At 34.3% G+C, this 24,909-nt stretch overlaps 1 protein-coding gene across 2 annotated transcripts in view; it reads left to right on the plus strand.

Moving 5' to 3' along the window:
* Positions 1–24,909, plus strand: part of LOC145680696 (stimulator of interferon genes protein 5-like) — a 78,626-nt gene that overhangs the window by 32,913 nt on the left and 20,804 nt on the right. For both annotated transcript variants that reach the window (XM_081751609.1, XM_081751608.1), the window contains 3 exons: positions 5,762–5,912; positions 18,949–19,085; positions 22,272–22,452. In XM_081751609.1, the coding sequence (XP_081607735.1) occupies positions 5,762–5,912; positions 18,949–19,085; positions 22,272–22,452 (469 nt within the window). The remainder of the gene's footprint in view (positions 1–5,761; positions 5,913–18,948; positions 19,086–22,271; positions 22,453–24,909) is intronic.

The raw sequence follows: 24,909 nt of genomic DNA on the forward strand, positions 1-24,909 counted from the left end.
TCCCTTACGTGAAGTCAGTAAGTAATATATAAATAAAATAAAACCATTCTGCTCTGTGACTGCTCAGATTCTCGAGAAAATTGAACAGTGTTGTACAACCAAGGCTGTAACCCATCTGAACCAAGCATTTACTCTCTCTGAAATTTATAAAGAAGTATGTTGGGATGTTGTTGAATCTATCGTGAAAATATGAAGTTTTTTAAAGGTGTGGTTTTTGAGATATACTGACCCAAAAATGGGTCTATTTTTTCCTTCCAGCAATAATAGCTAACATGTATGTAACTTACGGAGCTGAATTTAATCTCATTTTGTAGAGCTTTCAGAGGAACAAAACAGAATGAAAATATCTTGAATAGTTCTTAAGATACATGTATTTAAAGATTTTGACCCTAAAAGCGCGGGAGATTTGACCCAAAATTTCAAGTGGGTATAACTTGATGAAAAAATATTTTTGAGCAAAACGCAAAACTATGGGTCCCCTATTTATTTATTTATTTATTTATTTTTTTACCTAGTATAACATATTTAAATTTCATGAAAATATTAGAGAATTAACGGACAGATTTTTTTTTAAATTTGCCTGAGTTGAAATAAAAGAGGCCTTCTATAGTAAAGAATATGTTGAATATTTGGAGGAAGAAATAAAGAAGATAGCGGAAGAAGAGGACAAGTGAGTAATAGGGAAAAGAATACAAGGCTAGTCAAGCGGATATTAGAGAAGCTAGGAATAAAAAAGAAAATGTTGATGTTAAAAGTGTTTCCCGACTTAAAAAGGGGATTATAATTTAATTTGAACAACGAAGAAATGAAGGATATAACTATAAGGAAGTGAAAAAAAGGAAGATTGAGAAAAGTCTTAAAACTGATACGGGGGAACAGTGTGTGTGTGTATGTGTATACAATAGGGGAACAAGTTAATGAGAATAAAGAAGGGATTGAGTAAGGATCAGTATTAAGCCCAGTATTATCAGAAATTGTAATGAATAAATTGGAACAGAAGGCGAAAGAAGGAGAAAGATTGGTTACGTTTTGTAGATTTGTGAACTATTATTTAGGAATTTGGAAAGGAAAAAAGAGGCAGTTTAAACAGTTTGTGAGAAGGATCGAGGATGAAGAAGAGAAGAGAAAAAAGAATAAGCCTGGAGATGAAATTGAAAGGAAGTAAAATCTCAGCTCTTCGTATATAACAATAACAAAAGCAGAAGAAAGATTCAAATTAACATGGTACAAGAAAAAATGCTCAGCAGGTATATATTATCATAGAATGGGCGTTGTAGATAAAGGGATGAAAGGAATGTCATTTCAAATATGGAAAAAAGGATAGAAATGATAGCGAAGAAAAGAAGAGAGAGGAGTACATAGAAAAGTACCATAGTTTATTAGTGTAGGATGGATGCAGTAAAGCAAAATTGAAGGAGAGCAAGAAAGTAAAAAGAAGAAAAGGAAAGAGAGAGCAAGAGAAGAAAAAGAAGAAAGATAGTTTGGAATAGAAAGCATAGAAAAAACATTCTAAAGAAGCTATTGAAGAAAGGAGGAGTAAGAACATACGGAAAAGAGAGTAGAATATTAGATATATGGAAAAGGAAGAGAAGAGAAATAGATTCAACAAAGCGAGAGAAGGATAGTATAGAATTAAGTGCAAAGAACGCGAAATTAGTTATATAATGGGAACAGGGAAGAAGTAAGAAGAAAGTGTCAAACAGCAGAAAAACGACGTTAGATTAAAGAGGGATAATAACGCAGAATATAAGCATGTGAGAGAAACAGAATACAAAATGTATTGGGAAGGTTTTGAAGGATTGGAAAGAGTCAGAAGAAGCATTATAAGAAAATGGAAAATGGCGGAATGCATACGAAGAGAAGAAGGAGAAACTGGTGAATGGAAATAGCGGACTGAATAGCCATGATTTATAAGAAATCTTTGGATAGAGCAGGAAAGAAAGAAAAGATACGGTAACAGATGTTTTGAGGTATCTATAAAATACGCAGATATCCAATTAAAAATTATATATATATATATATATATATATATATATATATATATATATATATATATATATATATATATATATATATATATATATATATATATATATATATATATATATATAAAAATTGAAAATTTTACCATTAAACGTTCAGATTTGTATACAATTAAAAATTGTTAAACATTTAACGAAGGGTCTCATTGGTTCTTAAAAATGACCACTTCTTATCTTCTGAAGTATACAAGCTGTAGCATTTAGATTTTACTTCATAAAATGTCTGATGAAGGCAATGTTACCTTGCCGAAACTACAACACTCTTACTTATTAAATTAAAATGTTCTAGTCAAATTTTATTCTTTAATTAAGGCAAAGCAGTTGTAACATACCATATTGATTACGATATATTCTGGTTGCATTTTAGTTGCACAGGGTTTGAATTTTCTTGTTTTAGGTTGTATTAGGTTTCACTTTGTTTATATACGGGTTGTGTTTAATCTGTTATTATACGTGTTCCGTGTAACGATAGTACTTTTTATTTAAATGTTCATTATAGCTACGATTTTTATGTTGATGGCCTACGTAATCTTTATTTGCACCATAACCTTGGTATGTGTACTCTTTATCTGCGCCATAGGCTATGTTATTGTTTTTGGAAGCTGGTTGGGCCTCGGCTTAAATTAATTCAGTACTAATACGTAACGAATATTCTATGTTTGGCGAGTATTATTGACCCGTGTAATGTATATCTGCAGACCTTATTAGTGGAGAGAAAACCTATTAACTAATTACTACGTACCGGTAATCATATAATTAAACCCAACAGACTATAATTTAACATATAATTACTCATTGCATTAGTACGTTAGAAGTATGCGTGACCTTCTAACTTCATAATATGACGACATATGACAACAAATGTATATTAACGTAAATTGCCCTGTTATGTGAAATATATATTTGTATACATACTTTAGGTTTTACTCAGCTAAATTCGTGCATTTTATTAATATGATTATCATTGGAACAATGAAATTACTTACTTTTAAATATTACGTATTGGGTTGGTCACTAGCATTAATTGTGGGTTTCCTTCTCTTTTCCGCTTTTCATTTGTTTGCACTATTATGCTACTCTTTTGTTTGAGAAGAGTATCGACACGTGTTACATGGCGAGATTAAGTGAGAATAATAAATAAATTTGTTATACACGTTAAAGATTTTAGTTTAGGATTTATATATATAGATAATAATAGTAATACAAATCTTTAAATCTGAGCGGGGAATGATGTTTACATTTATTATTATTCGTGATGTGAATTATCATGCATAATGTGCGAGTAAGCATGTCGAGTGCACACGAAAGACAAAAGAAAACTACCATTATTAAAGAAAACCAAAGTGACGACGCGGAGTTCTTAAATTTTGAAATTATTTGCTAAATTGCATAATTTCGGCGAACCTATATAAATTTTAGCTTTTGGAACAACCTTTGCTACATTTAGAAGTATAAATAGAGCTCCGATCAAAAATTTATTAAACCTAATTGGGAAATTTCGTCGTCACTATTGAGTGTTCGCTTCGTCCATCATGGAAGTGGCGGGGTGGACCAAGAAATCGTGAGCAGCATCAGGACCCGACCAAGAACCACCCCATAAAGAGGAGTGGAGTTTGGTGGTGTCAAGAGATTGCTAACGATGTTTAAGTTTGTGAAACTCAGGTAACCCAAATCTTCTTTAATTTCTAGACAGTCAGTCAGGAACTTGAAATTATTAAAACCAAGATGGCGACTTCCACGCTACCATCATAATAATATTTTTTACCGAAGTAACTTTGAGTAACAGTGTTTAGTATTGCATTTGTGTGTTGATAGTGATGAATACAGAAATGTTCGGTTAAATTGTGTACGGCTTCACACATCTTAGGCATTCTCTAATTGTCTCTCCACTAATGTAGTCTGTTAAATTTTTTTCTAGAACAATGATAGCGATCATGGATAACTTCCGTTGCTATGGCAACTTTGCATAACTTCCAATTCCAGGTTTTTCCTTCTTCCGAAATAATTTAAATCTTATGTATAAGCGTGAGAAGTCCAGAAATAAATTAAAGTCTGGAACTTAAGCATATTTTTTTCTAGGATTTGGCTGATGACATCCAATTACAGAATAGTTACCTCATTTGTAGATACACTTACGGTATCAGCTTGTTGCACTTATTTATGAGAGACTGATCTGTTATATTAAAAGGGTAGGATTTTTTTCTTTCCTTCTTTTCTTTCTTTGGCACTTCATCTGCGTTGAAATTCTGTAATTCTCCTCGCAACAAGGCGTAATGAATTAATCTGTCTGGTAGTTTTATATATATATATATATATATATATATATAGTGCATGCATGTTCATTTGTACATATTTCATTATTTCATCATATTTGGTTTTGTGGCTGAATTGAACAATTCAATGTTATAGCCATATAGAGTGATGCCTCATATCTGCCACTACTTCCTTCTAATACTGAAATTGAGAAGGAGTATGATTGTGGAGTGTAGTAAAAGGGGATATTATCGCTCATTTGAACCAATATATTTAATGAGACAGCTCAACTGTTAATTGTAGTCATGAGGAGTCATGAAATGCAATGTTGCTAAAGGAGGAAGATTGTAATGTGCCGATTTTTATTTATGATTAGATTCGAGATAAACCCTAGATCAGTCTGGAATATAGTAGAGCTTGTTGCAGATGTTACTACAATGAGGTACTTTAAGCAGAGAAGTAGGATTCTTTCCACTTTATGTTATTCTTCTCAAGAAAAACAAGCAATGTAAAAATGTTCAATTTTTATTTCACTATGAAAGAATACATTTCGAAACTCTTGTTCTGAAAATTAGATATGTAGAGAGTAGAGATTGTATAAAGATATCGTATAAAATATTTGTTAACTGTCATATGAATTTTTTTCTCCAATCAGATATTTATTGTTATCCATATTATCCGTAATGTTAAATCCTCTTTTGTATGCTGTTACCTGAAAACAATAAATAAGGTCAATAACATAAAAATGGAACAGTCTAATTCAGTTTTATGAATCAATTAAGTTATAATATTATGAAAGGTTAGTATAAATAATGGAATAATGCCTTATAAATTCTTCACAAGCGGTTACTATTTTAGTAAGAATTCTGGGAAAAAAGTTAGAATGCGTTGAATACAAACTTAAAAATAAAACCGGGAAACGAGAATAAATCTTGAATTCTGGCTTAATTGGCTGGGCGAGACAACAATATTTTTGTTGACATTAAGATGTTAATTATTCCGATACTATTTAAATTTTAAATATTGTGAAAATCTAACCTTCTACCAATTTGGCTTATCCAATCAAAATTCGTTACCAATATTTATGATTTTATTTAATTTTTTTTTATTTTTTTATTTTTTTATTTTTTATTTTTTTTTTTTTTTTTATAGAAAATAGAAACATTGAATTTAGTAGTAATTTATCAATTTGGTTATACCAATCCAGGATTTGGCTGGTCTGTTTTCCTTTTTCTTTTATGGCGTAAAAAAAAAAAAAAAAACTTTTTTTATCGCAGTTCCAAAGCTAGGATGAACAGCATGCACATAAAATATATGTACAGTTTTGAGGCACTCCTCACGTTTTCCTCGGTCCATTTGAAGGAAACTTTCTTGTAAACAATTCAAGGCTGTATTTAAGAATGTACTTTCATCAGAATATATTATTTTAAGAAATAAATAAATATTTTTCTTCTTCTTCCTTACAGATCGAGGGTCTATCCATCGCTGAGCTGCGTCCTGATATTGATAATATTGAACTGGAATGTATTAAATATGGTGGCCAATTGCTTGCAACTAGTTTCTTTTATGGATATCTCAATCTTGTGCTTCCACCAAGCACTAGTCGAGAGCATCAAAGTTAGTAGTTCAACACTATATTACACATAATGTATATGCATGTAACAAGCTTTCTGTGAACTCATAAACCTAGTAGAGCAGAGGTAAGCATATTGTTGCAGAGCCTTTGTAGTTACGGTTATTAATTTTCTTGTTTTGCTAATCGTAAAATGTTTTAAAGTATTTGGTTAGTTTAATGGAGTTGTGAGTTTGAAAATACCTCGAGTTTTTCTTTCTTTAAAAAAAAACTTCGAACCACCTAAATACATTCAATATGCTCTCCCACTGAGAATTAACGTTAGAAATAAAGACTCTCACGCTAGTTACTAGAGCAGCAGGAAGAAGTAACGTAAATTTGTGCATATTTCAACTATAACATAATCCATAAATTACTTCGTTCTTTGATTGTCTCAAGCTAAGTAAGAACATTTTACATTCATTCAGAATACTTATAATTTCACGGTCGTGTTAGAACAGTCTCAGTATATACGAAATGTTGTGCATAGAAGTACGTACTTTATTATGTAAAAGTATCCTAATTCGCCCAATAGAACCTCGTAAGATGTAAAAGGAAGCGCAGTGTTATACAGCTTGGTTGTGCTTATAATATACTAACAAAAAGCTCAGAAACCCAGGTGGGTTTTCAAGTGAGTTATTCATAAGGGTCCAACTCAAAAATACTTCTCTTCTTTATTTATTTATTTATTTTTGATTGGGCCCACATGGGCATAATTTCATGGAGTTGGCATGAAAGTAGAAATGCAGGGACTCGGAAAAAAAACGGCTTTTTTGAAAAAAAAAAAACCCTCGATTTTTCTGCTTCACTTTTTTGCTTGGGAAATTTTGGGCTTTTTAAAAAAAATTGCTTTAAATTGATAAAGCAGACTTTGTTTCGCTTCTCTACAGCACAAAAACTCATTTAATTAGTGGTTGATGTAGGTAATAATATAAAACCTAAAATAAACCATGAATTTCGACAAGATTTTTTTAAAATTCTTAACATATTTACATTATGAATTCCTAAGGATTAACCAATAGATGTAATAATTTTTTAACCTCGTATACACAAAAGTAAGTACTTTTATTTAAAAAAAATGATATACAAATAACTAGCAAAATTGTATGTAGTATTTTTATTTCAAAATATCACACACCCTCTTTTTGAAACAAAATAAAAAAAAAAACATGAGAGAAATACATTTATATGATAATCTTAAAGGCTGCACGTCAAGAGTTTGGTTTCGGATGGTTCTGCACATTCTTGAAACTTTTAAGCTTTAACTTTCATATACATTGTATGAATATTTCGAACAAATTTTTCATTCATTGATCACATACGTAATAATCTGTTACCACCTATCAGGTGCTTCGGATCTGCAAAATCGGTAAAATTCCGAATCCCATAATGCACTAACTGTTCCTTAAGCTTGTTTAGAGTCGGGCAAGTACCTAATTTTCTGTTCATGGAAAATATGCATAATAGACCGTTCATCTGATCGTGAGGTTTCCTAGGCTTATAACCACCATCACAGTTTACCCAGTCCTGAAGGCTTCTGAATTCTGAATTTTTAACGACAGGAATTCAACTTTTTTGTTAAAAAAAAAAAAAAAAAAGCTATGGAATACATTTAAGAAGAGTGGAAAGAATCAATCAGTGTTTCAATTCACAAGAAAGGCGACAAAACTTATTGTAATAATTAGCGAGGCATTTCTCAACATTATATTAACAAGATTGATTCCATGCACAGATGAAATTATTGGAGATTATCAGTGTGGATTTAGGGAAATCGATCAACTACCAACCAGATATTTACTATTCGATAAATACTCGAAAAGAAATGGGAATATATTACCTAGTACATCAGCTGTTTATTGATTTTAAAAACGTTTACAACTCGGATAGGAGGGAAGTATTGTACAATTCTTACAGAATCCGGATTGCAAAAAAAGCTAGTTAGATTAATTAAAATGTGTTTAAATGGATCCCAGAGTAAAGTCCGAATAGAAAAGTTCTTGTCCATGAGGTTCAACGTCGAGAATAGTCTGAAAAAAGGAGATGCGTTATCGCCATTATTATTCAGCATTGTTCCGGAGTACGCTATAAGGAAAATTAAAGATAGCAACCAGGCCCTAGAGCTGAATGGTATTCACCAGGTTATGGCGTATGCTGATGATGTAAATTTAATAGAGGATGATAGGAGAACAATAGAAAGAAATGCATAGACCTTACTAAACGCTTGCAGCGACATTGGTTTAGAAGTAAATGCAGAGAAAACTAAATACATGGAAGTTCACCGTGATCGTAATACGGCAAATTGTGGACGCGTTAAAATATCAAATAATACTTTCAAATATTTAGGATCAATATTACCTGACCAAAATCATATCCACAAAGAAATTAAATGTCGACTGAAATCAGGAAATTCGAGGTATTATTTAGTTCAAAATATTTTGTCGTCGCGAATTCTGTCGAGGAATTTAAAGCTTAAAATACATAAAACGATAATCATGCCTGTTGTTCTGTATGGTTGTGAAACATGGTCTCTTGCGATTCGGGAAAAACGCAGACTGAAAGTACTTGAAAATAAAATCCTGAGACGAATATTCGGACACAAGAGGAACGGGAATGGGGGAAACTTCATAACGAAGAACTGCATAATTTATACGGTTTACTAAACATCGTTACGGTCATCAAGTCTAGGAGGCTCAGGTGGGCAGGTCATGTAGCTAGAATGAAAGAAGGTGGGAACGCTTTCAAAGTTTTAACTGGAAATCCAATCGGAAAACGTCCATTAGGAAAACCTAGGGGCAGATGGGAGGACAATATTAAGATGGATCCCGCAAAAATAGGAATACAAAGTAAAAACTGAATCCAGTTGGCTAAGGATAGAAGTAAGTGGAGAGCTTTTGTAAACGCGACATTGAACCTTCGGATTCCATAAGCCATAGAGAAAGAGAATATCTTTAAGTTAAGCACAGCTGCACAACAACCATGAGTGAGTGGTTAGTTTTTGCACTTCTATCGGGAAGTCCGGGATTCAGCCCCGAATTCGAGCATTTTGACAAAAGTTTTTCTTAATTCCATCTGTGAATGTAGAGATAGTGCGTGTATTGTGAATCCTGGCCGACTTCCTTTATCGCTTTTAAATCGTTATTACTAATTACCAGCAGTGACGGATTTGCAGAGGGGGTTAGGGTGGGGATGTCTTACAGATTGAAGCCTGTACCCCGAAATTACGGAATTTCTGAAACAATCGAAATATTTGTTATGCCTTTACTCATAAACTTCAGGCTCTCCTCAAATAAAAATTAGGTATTTTTAGAAAAAGTAAACATTAATATGGAAAAACCCTCCCAAAATACTTTTCTAAATCCGCCACTGATTATCAGTATAAAATGGTCTTCATGTGGACTTCATGTTATTAATGGGGCAATTAAAAGTGGACTGGAAGTGGTTCAGTGGAATCTTCATAGTTTCTTGCGTGATACCTTCCACATTTTTAATGACTCATCTGCTCGTTGTGCAAAATTCATTACATTAACAGGGAAAAGTGTATTTCCTATCAAGCATTGTACTGCTAGATGGCTGGAGAATGTAACTTCTGTTGACAGGGCCTTACTGCTTTTTGATGATGTGAAAAAGTTTGTGGATAGTGAAAAATCTACACATACCAGACTATTTCATGTTTTGGAACAAACGAAAGATGTGTTTTGAAACCCAAACTTTCGTTTTTCAAAAGGTTATCGGCTGATTGTGAACCATTTTTGAAGAAATATCAGACGCCAGAGCCGCTCTCACCCTACTTATTTTCTGACTTAACAGCTTTAGTAAGAAATCTAATAGAGCAAGTTGTTAAGCCAACAAAAATGCCAGTCACCGTAAACAAGTTGTTTGCTATTGACCTAGATAATGTTGACAATTTACGTCCCTTAAAGGATATTGATATTAGGTTCTTCGAGAAGTAAAATTATCTGAAGTGTATGTCAAAAAATTTCAACAAGAATGCCAAAGAAATTGTAATACAAATGATCAAGAAGATTCTTGAGAGGAGCCCTCTAAAATATAAAGCTATTCAGGCATTGTCACCATTGGACCCTTGTGTTATCGCCAAGTAGGCTGAACAGGGGAAACTAAGATTCGGAATATTGCTGCAAGTTCTATATGAAAAAATCGTATTACTGACGGTGTTGCAGAGAATGCAAAGGTTCAGTAAGCTTTGCTTTGTGGTGCAGCTGCTTCAAACTTGCAAGGAAACTTTAGTGAATTTTTGGATAATGCTACTTGTAAAAGGCTGGACGATTTCTGTTCATCCCTTTTGTTTGACAGGAAGGCATATGAAGATTTATGGAAAGTTGTAAAGCTGTGCCTAATATTTTCCCACTCTAATGCAAGTGTAGAAAGTGGTTTCTCTGTTAACAAAGCACTACTGGTTGAAAATCTTCATGAGAAAAGCCTCATTGCACAGAGGAAAGTGTATGACTATATCAGGTATTTTGGGAGAATACAGAAGGTGCCAATAACACAGCAGATGTTATATGTGAGGGGAGCTAGGAGGCGCTACGAAGGATATCTTGAAGATGCCAGGAAAACTCGTACAGAAGAGGACAAAAAAATTTGAAAAGAAGAAACTGACAGAAGAAATAAGAAAATTAGAGGAGAGAAGGAAAATACTGAAGCTTGAAGCAATGCAGGAAGAAGAAGCAATAAAAGCAAAAATTGAAATTTTGGAACAGAAGAAGAAAACTTGATGTGACTCAAAATGGACTTTGAAGTGTTTTGCTCGTATGAGCCGTAGCAATATGATACGTATTTCATTGGTACACTTGTACATTCTATAAGTATTCAAGGAACAGTGTAAATTGAAGGTTATTATTAGTCATTACACTAAAATGTTTAGTGATATTACACCATCAAGACTACAGAATTTTGAGTAGCTATTTCGTATTGTAGTGATAAATGAATATTTGTATTTGTTTTTGTATCTACCTTTTCAGCTTTGTTTACTGTAAATTTAATGTGGGTTTTAGAAAATACTGTACAAGGTTGTCTTAAGGAGAGAGTTGGATGGCTATGGGGATGGTGGAGGCCATTAGTAAACAGTGATAGCTGGTGGTCAGGAAAATTGATTACTTTAGTCAGTGAAGGTCAATGAAAGTCAGGGAAATTGATTTGAAAATTTCTGTGTGAACCCTGTAATAGTGAAAGTGGAATTAGAAACATTAGTCGGGCTTCTAACCCAAACGCGCTCTCTGTTATAGACTAAATCGTAAACTGCATTAGTACTTGGCAACGAGAAACATCTTGAAACGAATGCTATAAAATATAATAGGCTGTATGAAAGTATACTGTAATTTCTGGAAATTAGCAATGCCTTGAATTTTGCATATATTGAAATTTTAAAGCTATTTATGAACTGTTATTAAACAGCAAATAATCCGCTCTATATTCAATATTATGAAAAAATATATTAAGAAAATGTATGTCCTTAATCTAATGAAACGAATTTGAGCATTCCGTCGCTATCAGTGGAATCGTATGAATGCTATTCTGAATACTACACGAAAGATGCTAGATTCTGAATGTTGTAACAAAGATGATAGATTCTGAATATTGTAACAGTTGGAGCGTACGTTACAATTTGTTTTTCCTCCAACTAATGCTAAAATGCACATGACCTATTCTATCACTCTTCATGTTTGTCTTCTTTTAACTACAGTGACTTGTTTTGTCTTTCTCGAAAACTTCTTAAAAAGGAGGAAGAAGAAGAAAGTATCCTTGATGAACCTTCATGGGTTTAGATAGTTTTCCTTCTTCAAGATATGTAGGAAAGCTATTTGTATATTTTAAGTGTTAAGCTATTATAAATTTCAAAATAATTAAAACTCTAAGTCTAGTAGGCTTTGATAGAGTATAGACCAACAAGAAATAATATGATAATCTATTCCGTTATATTTGGACAAACATGGTGAACTGTAGACTAAAAGACTAGGAGTAATAAATAGGTGCCATAAAAAAATAAATATTTTTGTCAGTTTGTATGTATCTTTTCTTTTTAATTATTCTGATGATTATTCAAGTGCTTGATGTACTTTAATACTGATGTACATGTTTAATACTGTAGACAAGATTAATTATGTGTGGTTTTGGGGAGAAGGGAAACACGTCTAAACACGCAATTATCAGGTCGAGACTGCTGACATTTCCCCCCCATTTTGATAGGGATTGTGCTGACAATTGCTTGTTGTTCCTTAATATTTAAACGGGGAAATTTTCTTAAGTCTTGACACATCAAGACTTAAGAAAATTCCCCGTTTAAATATTAAGGAACAACAATCAATTGTCAGCACAATCCCTATCAAAACGGGTCCCTTTCTCCCAGAACCCCCCATATATAAAGATTTGCAGACGATATGGCCCTTGTTGCAGAATCTGAAAAGAAAATCAATAAAATGTTAGAAAAAATGAGAAGGGGCTTTGAAGAATATGGGATGAAAATAAATGTTAGAAAGACAAAAGCCATGGTGATTGGAACGAAGGGGTCTGTGTCAAATATAAAAGTAGGAGGGGAGAAAATAGAACAAGTGAATAGTTTTCGATACCTGGGTAGTGTTCTTAGTAATGACATGAAATGCGAACGTGAAATAAAAGCAAGGATAGGAATGGCGAAAGAAGCCTTTAAAAGAAAGAAAAGTCTGTTTTGTGGGACCTTGAACAAAGAGTTGAGAAAAAGACTCATAAAATGCTTCGTGTGGAGTGTTGTGCTGTATGGGGCGGAAACGTGGACATTGCGTAAGGGTGACGAAAATCGACTGGAAGCCTTCGAAATGTGGGTGTGGAGAAGAATGGAAAGAGTTAGTTGGGTCGAGCGGAAAACGAATGAAAGAGTGTTAGAAATGGTGGGTGAGAAAAGAACACTTTTAGATATTATTAGGAAGAGGAAGAGAAACTGGTTCGGACATTGCCTAAGAAGAGATTGTATCATGAGGGACGTCCTAGAGGGTATGGTGGCGGGAAAGAGAGGGAGGGGGCGAAAGAGACTACAATTAATGGATGATATTAAAACAGAAAGATCATACGCGAAGACGAAGAAGTTAGCGGAGGATCGTGGAGCATGGAAGCTTCTCAGCTGCGGCAAGTGACCTGCCAATAAAGGCAGAATACCTATGATGATGATGATATATATATATATATATATATATATATATATATATATATATATATATATATATATCATCGTGATAAATATTACGTTACTTTCAATTTATTCAATGAATTACATATTTATAGGTAGGGACGTAAAGTCTTCGTTTTAACGACAACATCGAAAACTTGAAAAAGGCAAAGTAAAATATATAGATATGCCTAAATATATAATAGAGGGCCATTTTTGGTGTTTTAAATCGCGAAATAACGCGAATTTGGTACTTTAAAAAAAATAACACCGAAATGCACGGTATAAAGCATATATTCGCGAAATCGCCATGTTGGCCGGTGAAAGTAATAAAATAACACAAGTTTCCTTTGCAACAAGATGTAAGTCACAGAACACAATCAGTTCTGTTATTTTTAGACCAGGTGGTTTATGAAAGTATGCCCATGAGATTTTGCTGCCTATGCTCTTGAAGCAATGCCTTTGCCAACTTCCAACGTTGATTCTGAAAGATATTTTTCAGAATGCAACTCCGTAGTTACGGTAAGGAGGCAAAATCTAAAAGAAGAAAATGTGGAAATATTGACAATTTTGTCCTTTGAAAAATAAGAAACTATAAATTCACCATTAAGTGAAAATGTGTGTTGATTATATTGTAAATTGATTTTTTTAAGTGAAGAAAATGTTAAGAAACACTATGCTATGAATTGTGTTTTAGATAAGTGTATTGTGAATTGATTTTTTTTTAAAGTGAAAAAATGTTAAGAAAGACTACAGTGTGGTTTTTTAGTCGATATATGTATTCAAATTATACATTAAATAAATACAAGTTTGGGAGGGATATCGAGCCATTTTTTCTCAGATGGTAAGTGCAGAAATATAATTTATTTATTTTTTTTTTATTTAAGATGTAAAAATTTAAAACTATTCGTTTAATTTTAAAATTATATTTTATTTTAATAAGCTTTCACAGACCACTTTCTCTATGTTTACAATATACTTGCTTTTCAAAACCATTACAAAATAGAGCAAATAACCTCTATTTGCTTTTATTAAATCACGAAAAATAACTCTGATTTTGGGCAGAAATAACACCAATTTCAGGGATAAAATAAAACGAAAACTTCACGCCCCTATTTGTAGGACTTTTGTAAAATATCCTACAAAATTTCTCTACAATTTTTTGAAAGAAAAAGACTAAAAGTTAGCCTAATAACAGAGCTTATTAACATGTTTTTAAGTAAGACGTTAACACCTGTATAATTCAACACAGCTTTAGATGTTATTTGTTGCATTTGAAGTTTCCAAATAACTAACCACACATCATTTAACATGTAGGAACATCTTTAAAATTTGAAGACAAAATACTGCTTGTGGTAATAACGATGTTTGTTTGCGTCCTTAGCGAACATGGATAATGAAGAGCGATATCTATTACCAGAGCCGTAGCTAAGGGGGGGCGAGCGGGGCGGTCGCCCCGGGCGCTGATACCAAGGGGGCGCCGAACGAGCAAGAAGAAAGAAAAGATGTCGGAAAAGAGTAAACAGCGCGGCGCCCCCTAAAATAATTGGCGCCCTATTAAATCAATATTGTCGGTTTGCAAGGAAATACACTTGTTAAAAATTTTCTTGCTCGCTCCGCTCGCAACCCAAACGTTTCCATAAGAGTCACAACAAGTTTTTACACGATTTGTTAATGACGATATGATATACAAGGTATCGAGTATAGTGTACACAGGTGTGTTTTCAAAATCGGAAACGGTCGAAGTCTGAAATACGTGTTCAGCGTTGTGATGGTAATAAGTTTGCTTAGATAATTACGCTTTTCTACCCAATCGGATTAATCACGATGCTGAGAATGAAAGTATGAAAATGAGAGGAGTGAAGAGACACACGCAAGGTGCTGTTTATGCGGAAATATTAACAATGAAGGTAAACAAGGGGAATAATAACAAATTCGAAATCGTAGAGTAGAAGCTAAAAGGGTCAGAACTTAACCCAACGGATTTCGACTTTTTTCAATGACTAATCACTACCATTTTTTCTTTTTAATTCCATTGAGATATTAAATACTTCCAATTTGAAGGAATTTATCGGGATAATTTCTCCATCAACTACTTGTATCGCCAGGATATGTTTTCTGTGAATACGTATCAGTTGTGCTCTGTTTTATCAATCTATATACAGACAAAACATAAACCTTCTGAATTTCCATTATATGTCACAAAATATGTTTTACCGTAAAATAACTAACTAACTCTATAGTCTATAGAACCCGGAGGTTCAATGCCAAATTCTTAAAACCTCTCCAATGACTTCTGTCCTTAACCAACTGAATCCAGTTTCTACTTTGTATTCCTATTTCTACGAGATTCATCTTAATATTGCCTTTCCATCTGCATCTACGTCTTCCTAATGCAGGTTTTCCGATGGGATTTCCAGTTAAAACTTTGAAAGCGCTCCTGCTTTCTTTCATTCTCGCTACACCACCTGCACACTTGAGTCTCGTAGACTTGGCGACAGAATTCGCGACGACAAAAGATTTGGAACTGAATAATAACACAAATTCCCTGCTTTCAGTCGACATTTAATTTCTTCGTAGATATGATTTTGCTCTGTTAATATTGGTCCTAGATAGTTGAAAGTATCCACTTTATCGAAAATATTATTTGATACTTTGACGCATCCATAATTTGTAGTATTATAATCCCAGTGAACTTCCATGTATTTAGTTTTTTCTGCATTCTCTTCTAACCCTGCAAGAGTTTAATAATGCCTCTGCATTTCCTTCTGTTGTTCTTCTATCTTCTCCTAGTAGATTTACATCATCACCATACGCCATAACCTGGTAAATACTATTTAGCTCTAGGCCCTGGTTGCTATCTTTGATTTTCCTTATAGCGTACTCCAGAATAAAGTTGAATAATAATAATCTACAACGCATCTCCTTGTTTCGGGCCATTCTCAGCGAGGATGCTCGTGGAATAGAAATTTCCTACTCGGACTTTACTTTGGATTCGTTTAAACACATCTTAATTAATCTAACTAGCTTTACTCAGTATTCCAAATTCTGCAGGAATATTGTATAATATTTATCTCCTAATAGAATCGTAAGTCGTTCTACAATCAATAAATAATTGATGTACTGGGGTATTGTATTCCCATTTCTTTTCGAGTATTTGTCGATGGTAAATATCTGGTCCATAGTTGATTGATTTCGTCAAAATCCACATTGATAATCTCCAACAATTTCATCCGCGTATGGGATCAATCTTGTTAATAAAATGTTTGAGATGATTTTATAGGATGTTGACACAAGAGAAATACCTCGATAATTATTACAATCCGCTTTGTCGCTTTTCTTGTTAATTGGAACAATGATTCATTCTTTCCACTCTTGTGGCAATTCTTCCTTGTTCCACATAAAGAGAATGTGCATAAACTTTGTGTATCTTGTTCCACAACTTTCCGCTCTAGCTAAAATTTACTCATCCAGAATTTCGTCTACACCCGGAGATTTATGTTTCTTTAATTTCTTTATAGCAACTTCTACTTCTGTTCGGCTAGGTTATGAAATTTATGGTTCTGCTGGGCATTTCACTTTCCCCACGAACATTAGTTTTCGGCTGTTTTAAGGAACACGTAAAAGAAATCTTTCCATCTATTCAAGATGCTATCTGTATCAGTAAGAATTGTTCCGTCATCTATCTTTAATATATGCGCGCGAGGTTAATAGTCTTTCTTAAAATCGTTGATGCCCTTGAACACGTCTCGATTTTTTCTTTTACTATTATCTTCAAGTTCATTAATTTAAGCTTTCAAAAATTCGCGTTTCTCTCTTCTAAACATTTTGGAATTTTCCGTCTGATGTCAACGAAATTTAGTGTAGTTATATCGTTCGGATTTTGTAGCCAACGCAATTTCGCCTATTTTCCCTTCTCCGTTAGTTTGGCATTCCTGGGCGAAGCATGATTTGTTCCTACGTATTTTCGTGTGCCTGAACTTTTCTCCTGCTGAAATTTTAATGCTATCTCTAATTTGAACCCAAGTATCCTCAACGTTAGAGCTCTCAAAACCTTCTAGAAACAAGAATTTATTACTCTTCAATCTGGTATTTCCCTCTCGCCTGGTTCTCCTCTAATTTCTTTAAAGTAAACCTCTCGGTTTTCAGATGTTGAATATTCTCTTTATTCAACAATAATCTCTTTATCTTGTTATCACTGCTACCAGGTTGTGATGAGTGTCACATTCAGGTTCTCTGAACTAGCGAACATCAATTATGCTAGACTGTTTTCTTCTGTCTACTAAAACGTGATCAATTTGATTGTGTGTTCTTCCATCTGGTGAGGTCCATGTGTATTTATGAACGTCACGATGTGGAAACTCTGTATTCTTCACGATAAGCTTTTTGGATGTTCAAAAGTTCAGGAAACTCCGTTGTCGTTACGTTCCTTATGAAGTCTTCCTATAACCGGTTTGAAAACATCCTGTCGCCCTACCTTCGCATTGAAATCCTCTAATAGAATTTTCATATGGTAGTGAGGGACTTGGTCGAATACCCGTGATACTTCTTCTTAAAAAGTGTCTTTTATATCGTCATCCTTATCTTCTGTTGGGACATATGCATTTAAAACAATAGTATCATACCACTGACCCCTGAGGGTAATAAAAGAAAGTCTATCATTAACAAGTTCAACCCGTTTAATTACTGATATTGAAAGAATCGAAAGTAAATTGCTATTTGTGTGCTCACATACAGAATACAATTACAAAAGTTTACCATTATTAGTGAACATTAATGCTGTCACCCATTTTGAACATTTTTAAAGTATATGGTTTCTAATGTATTGAAATTTCATTTCTTATCGATAGTATGAAACGTTACAAATAGTAGTGTTGTAAATTTCCGTAACTGTTCTTCAAATGGATTTCTGTACAACCAAAGGTAGTTTTGTCAAGTTTAACAAAAATTCCAAAATACGCCTCTTGAAAGCAACTCTTATTTGTAAAAGAATACATAATGATCGCTTTTGGCTGTTGCAATGGTCTGCCCAAGCAGCTTAATAAAAACCAGTGTAGTATAACAATAGCTGCTGCTTTTCTTATGGGTAAAATAAAGGGAAGGAAAAACTTGGTGTGGTGAGTGTAGGGGGCGCCAAATGATGCTTCGCCCCGGGCGCCGAAATCTCTAGCTACGGCTCTGTCTATTACTAATATGGAATCTAAACCACCCGCTGTCCGAGGCGTTGCATCATCAGCTGAGTTTGAACTTTAGAAAATGTATATCTAAAGCGAGCACACTAAATAGTTGGATATATAATATAAGCTTTTATTTGTTTTACTTGTAATAAATACTTAGTCCCAAAATATCAAAGTGAATAAAAAAGGTCAGGCGAATAAGGCAAATCAATAAATAGCCTGTCATCTTTAGTTAATAAAATCGTAGGCTTAGCTAAATTATTTTTAAATTCTCCACACGCTTTTTTGTTTTCTTTCTTGTTTGCTAGATTTCCTTAAGAATTGTTCACGGAAACGCTGACAGTGTAGCGTGAATTGTACACGTATTATAAGCATGTACTTGGGTGCGTTATATGTCGAGTATATGGAGTATATGCACTTATTTACCCGAATATACTCTTATTTATATGTATGAGTATATACAGTTTTCAAATGTGCACTTCTATTCGAGTTATCGTTCTGCGTTGTTCTAAGACACGTTGTTACCATTTTTTTCTTTTTTTTTTTTTTTTTTTTTTTGTACTTTTATCTAGAACATCTTTGTCTTCGTTAAGAGAAAATGAATACGGTTGAGTCTGGAAATACAGTATCATTAATTGTGATGTATCAAAGGTATAAACAAAATGTGTTGATAATATTGAATGTAATAAACCTATATTCTTTTTCTAGGTTTTGAAGACAGGATTGAAAACTTCAGTAACAGGCATTCTATAATATTTCCTGTGAAAAAGATGTTCGTACTTTTCCCAAAATCATGTTTTCTTCCGCCAATATTTAAAGAAGAAAGAATGGAAATTGTTGATGAGGTATTTAATTTCAAAGACTGCTTCTTACTTGCCTTTTCGTTTGAAAGTGGTAGTGTAGTAAGTTGCTTGTGATTTCTTATGAAATTTTTGGATTTTGACATATATATACTGCAGGGTGGTGCACTAAAACGAAGGCCGGGACAGTAGCATAGAAGAACTACAAACAGTACTGATAAAAAGGGAAAGCGAAATGCAGCAATTCTTTATCATAGTCGCTCCAATGCTAAAACTGCAAATGTGGAAATGTTGATATTTTCCCCTAAACAGTGTCTCGTATTACCTGGGCCAAATAGATTCGAATGCAAAAGTCTCGTATGTAAGAGATCGGTCTATCCTTAATTATAGTCAATTCGTAAAATGCTAATGAGCCTCAACAAAAGAATCTACATGGCATAATCATGAATGTGCTATATTCGTGAGTTTGGTGCTTTCATTTGCAAAAAGAGCACATTTAGTTCAATGAATTTACCACATGCGTGAATTTGGCACTTGCATTTTTAACAAAAGATCACATTCAATCTAGTGCGTTTATATTGTTTTTTTCCTGTGCTAACTTTATTGTTTATTATTGCGGTTGAACGATAACTTGTTGCTAACTTTTCTCCAATAATTTATAAATAGATTAAATTTATTGTTGATGCTGAGAAGAGGTGCAGGATGTGTGGCTCTAGCACTTCGTGTTTTAAATGATGAAGATTGTGATGAATTGTCAGATTCCAGAAGTTTATACCACCTTTCCAATGACAGCTGTTCAGATAATAATGTCTGTGAGGCTACTAGTGCGTGTGCAGATAGTAAGCACCTTAAGAAGGGAAAACGAAGTCCATCTAAATGAAAAAAAAAAAAAAAAGAAAAAAAGAAAGAAAGTAACGGCGGCTAAAAGGACAACCTCATATAGGAAACCATGGAATTGAAGATGCAGCCCACCCTATGCTACCGATACTTCGTTGATAAAACAAAGCACAAATGCTTAAATTTCATCAGTGAAGTTGACAGACAAAATTGGTATACAGAGTTTCAAATTGTTCCGATGATTGATGGCTAGCCAGTTAATAAAGAACCACGTACAACAGAAACTGTAACTAAGAACTATGAGAAATATTAAGAATTCTAGAAAAAACTTCTCGAATTATTGTTCATTTACAGTTCAGGGTATGAAAAAACGCCGAGAGTTCTTCTTGGGAACACTAAATATCACACATGCTTTATGGAAACGAACAGGAACAATGGAAACGAAAAAGAGAGGGAAGCATACTCCTTATAATAAACTGGACTTTACTGTAGAAGAATTTATATAAAACAACATCACTTCATGTCTAACTGTGGGATCTCATTATTGCAAACAGTCAAGTTCAGAAAGGTACTTGGACCCTTCTTTGAACATAATTATTATGCACATGATGTATAAAAAAGAATTATCAAACTAAACGAATTGCATTGATTTTCGAGAAATACAGATTAAGTTTTTAATGAATACAATCATGACATTAGTTACAAGCTTCACATGGAAATAAGAAACTTTGCACTACACGTGAAGCTGAGGGTGAAGATAAAGCATTGTCTCGTGAAGACCTGAAAATATTGTCTTTTAATTTTGATCTGTAAGCCGTCCTACAAGCACAGGCAGGTTCAATATCTTACCTGCGCAGATTGTCAATCTATTATCCAGTTATATACAATTTGGATAATGCACGTCGCTGCGTGTGAAACGAGACCCAAGGGAAGAGAGGAGTGATTGAAATATCTTCTTGTGTTTATAATTACGTCATGGCTTATTCCAAGGTGACTGCAGTCCGTGTGTCAGATAGTTGCAGAGAGCAACAAAAGAGCTCTGTTTTTGCTACTACTTCGCCTTTCTTGTGAACAGACATCCTTCTTTGCAGACCATAGATCACAGGTTTTTTGAGACAGGACATACTGAAATGGAATGTGATTCTATATATCCAACATTGAGAGACCGGGAGTTAAGGGGTTAATTCGTATGCTGCAACTTTGTGGAATATTCCTCAAGGCAAGCAAGTACAATCGCCGTGCACCATCGTCCTGAAAAATGCTGTCTCTGTGTAGGTATAAGTACTTCATTGATTGAGGTACGTGATCCTCTAACACCTGCAGATATACAATGGATGTCATACTGTGGCCCATGCATACCAACGGTCCCAGTACATGCCAACAGAAGCATCTCCAAACCATACAGCCGCCCGCATGTGTCTGTACAGTACGCACGATGGGGGCGTAGCTTCGTGCTGTTGATGCCACACGTGCACGTGCCCGTCCAAGTGGTGTAGCACAAACAGTGATTCATCGAACCAAAATATCCTTTTCCAATCATCCGCAGTCGAAGTCGGCGGTGACGAGTCGTGAGAGTCGCTGACGAGTGGGTCGTCTGCTGTAGAACTTAATGTGTGCCAATGTACGCTACACAGTTGCGTGGAATATGGGTGTTGTGCATCCACTATTGTATTGATCACGTAATTTCCAGACACTAATGGTTCGTTTAGGTGTCACGAGGAGTTTGACGCGACGCTCGCCTCTCGGTGTTATCTTCCGTACGCTCCTGCAGTTGCGTTTCCTGGAGACCGTTACTCCACATTCGTGCCTCCTTGTACATTTGCACTACACTGGAACGGACGCATACTTCAAGTGTTCTCTCTGGGTTCTTAACGCACCTGTTGTTCGGGCACCCGCATTCATGTTCTTTTGGAGTGTGGATAAACCCTACCCACCTCTCATTGTAACAATGTGCTGTCTGTCAACATGTAGCCTCGAGAGTGTTCTTTTTCTGCAAAACTCTCAGTCGGAGTGGTCATGTTATCAGCTCGGTTGCTGGCCAAGCCGTCTTGTGTAGAGATGGTCGCAATTTAGTGAGCACTCAGTGTATTATTATTATTATTGTTAATTTTATTATTTTGACATCCATTTTACCACTTTGTTCATTGTTAGTTAGTGGTTTAGTTGTCATCATTATACAAACTAACTTCAACCTACCAAATAGAGGGAAAAAATAAATAAAAAATAATATATTTTTCATTCAAATATGAGCCAAACAGTTAGTATTTCTATTAGAAACCAATGTTTAATTTATAGTGCATTTCACTGATTGAATGGCGAACGTGTATTAAATTACAGTAGTATATATCATGTACTTAAGCTTTAACCAATAATGAATAATTCTTATTGTTTTAGCGCTTGACAGTAGGACGATCTATTCGTGCTGGACTTCAACGTACTTACAAATCTGCAGTATATAAACTGTTTCCAAAACCAGATAGTTGGCTTGGATCAGATCCAATCTTTGCAGTTGTGGAAGGTGCAACGACTTTAATGACTTTGTTCAATACCTTTGAGTACACCAGAGAAAATGCGGGTACATACCTTTCTTAAAATCATTTGTTAATTTTTTAAATCTTTATTATTTTATTTCAGTTAAGAATGGAGTGTAATAGTTTTATCATGTTGATTTAAACTAGTGGAAACGCATTTAAGGATACTCGATATACATCGTCCGATTTGATCGAAATTCGCACCACAAAATGAATATCTCTAAAGGGCATACTGCTCTTAGATTGAAGGTGTCGCACAACACGAAAAATGTAATTCTGTATGCGAATCCCTTGTTTGTGGATCACAGTCTCTCTTCAATCCCAGGACGACACCACCGAACACCTATTGTGCAAGTAAATGTCGCGCATGACCGTATAGTGAGGCTACGAGAGATGAGGTTGTCATTTCACAGTTGCTACTCACGTAAATATTACATCGTTTCAGTGGTCCATCTGTGGGTACATAGTGGAGTTCAGTGGATTCTCGCAGTACATACTTCCCCGGGACGCACAAAAAGTGCGTGAACTGAAGGAAAGAAGGTTTTGTATCTAGCAGGGGACTTGTGGCGTCAGCAACACTCCTTGGCACGCGAGATTTTGGGAGACGGTGTTTCGGCTGCGAGATTTTGTTCATATTCCCATGAAGTATGCTAATCTTCGGTTGTTTAAATCGAAAGGTGACGTAAAATCGGCTATTTTTAATGAAGTAATTCAATATATTGTAAATACAATTAAGAAGGTTTAGTTTCCGATAGATAAATACATTGTAGAAGTATTTTTTTACTTAAGTGATTTGAAGAGGCCCAGACTGAGGTTATCAAAAACATTAAATTTGAAATAATTAAATACTAATAAAAACGTTGCCTAACACTTCAATCGAATTTTCAATTAAGTTCTGTATTTAACTTTCACAGTTAAATCAAACCAGTAACCGTTTTATAATACTCAATATTTGCCCGTTAAAGCATTCTCTGATTTAATCTGAAATTTTTATCTCATTCGTATTAAAGCAAGTAGTGCGTTCTGTTGTCTCTAATCACGAAAAACTAATATCTAAATATGCTGGTACTCGCCATTTTCAGACAGGTAGAGAATATCATGGAACAGAAACAGTAGTAATACCTTCCCTTTGGATCTCTCTCCTAGTCGCTGGAACTTCCGTCCAATATCTGCAGCTAGTGCGTAGCCTATACATTTTCGTGAGCCAGGGGGGGGGGGCACCCTGCCCTCCCTCTTCGGGCGCCCTATGGTCAGGATAGCAGACAAGTAATTTGAATCCCAAACAAGATAGAGTTTCCATTCAGAAGAAAATGCTATGGAAGAAACCCACAAGACGCTCACTTTGCCATTATTTTCTCCTACTTACTGCTTAAAAACAATTAGTTCTAAAGTTAATAAATAGTTTTATCGTTTTCGACTTCGCTTAAATAACCTTCTTATGATTTTTATAGTATACAGCTGGTTTTTAACACAGCAACACCTGGTTCAACACGCATAATTTGTAAACAATCAAAATTTGTAACGGTAGTATCCATTTGCATTTTATGTACGTAATAGAGAATAGTAAATATAATGTAACTATTAAAGTACACTATTACTCTAAATATCAATCACTGACTCTTAGAATTAAGTTTGCACTATATAAGTATTTGCTGCTTTTTAATTCATTTTATGTGAGCTGGATTAAATTTAGAGGAAATCTATTTTTTGTGTGGAACCTAATATGAAATTCTGCTTTTTGTCTTTGTGTGTCAAATTTTGGCCTTATATATAATATACTCTATTACAGTGTTGATAATTTCATTATTCTGAAAATTCCTCATAATATATAAGAAATATGTCCAAAAGTATCGGTATCGGCAGTATCGGCCTCTTCAGTGTTGGTATCGGGTATCGGTGAAAAAGTGGTATCGTTATATCCCTAGGGAAAGTCTGTGTGGCTCAGGAAAAATTTCAAAAAAGTGTTCTGGAAAACGGGAAGTGAGGGAATTCTTTTCCGTAAATTTTGTTGCCAGCCTGCTCTTAAGCAGTTTACAACTTTCCTATCACACCTCGTAATTTGTTGAGTTTTTGACAGACAAAATCAAACACTGGCCAACTGTGTCTCAGTTGTTTGAATAGCGTGTGAATTTACAAATAACAAAACTTGATTATAATTCTTTGTTTGTGGCTGAATAATCTACATTTTTTTTTTTTCAGATTTATATTTTCTGTTGTAAGAAATATTAGTTTGAAAATTACAAGGGTATTTAAAGATAATTTGCCCACTTTTCGATGGATATGCATATACACATACAATCTACTCAAACTTTCTTGGAAGAATTGTTACGTTATCTTCCATATCTACTTAAGGTTATACAGCATGCAATTTATTATTTTCTTCATATAAGTGCGGCACTTGTTCAAAGTTTAATTCAATAGGTGGCAGAAGTGCATGTGGAACCTTCTCCTGCTCCTCCCCTTTCATCCGTGTTGTCCTTATTGTTTGATATTTGCTTTAT

Source organism: Thermobia domestica, chromosome 3, assembly GCF_964235325.1.
Source record: "Thermobia domestica chromosome 3, izTheDome1.hap1.1, whole genome shotgun sequence".
Lineage (NCBI taxonomy): Eukaryota > Metazoa > Arthropoda > Insecta > Zygentoma > Lepismatidae > Thermobia > Thermobia domestica.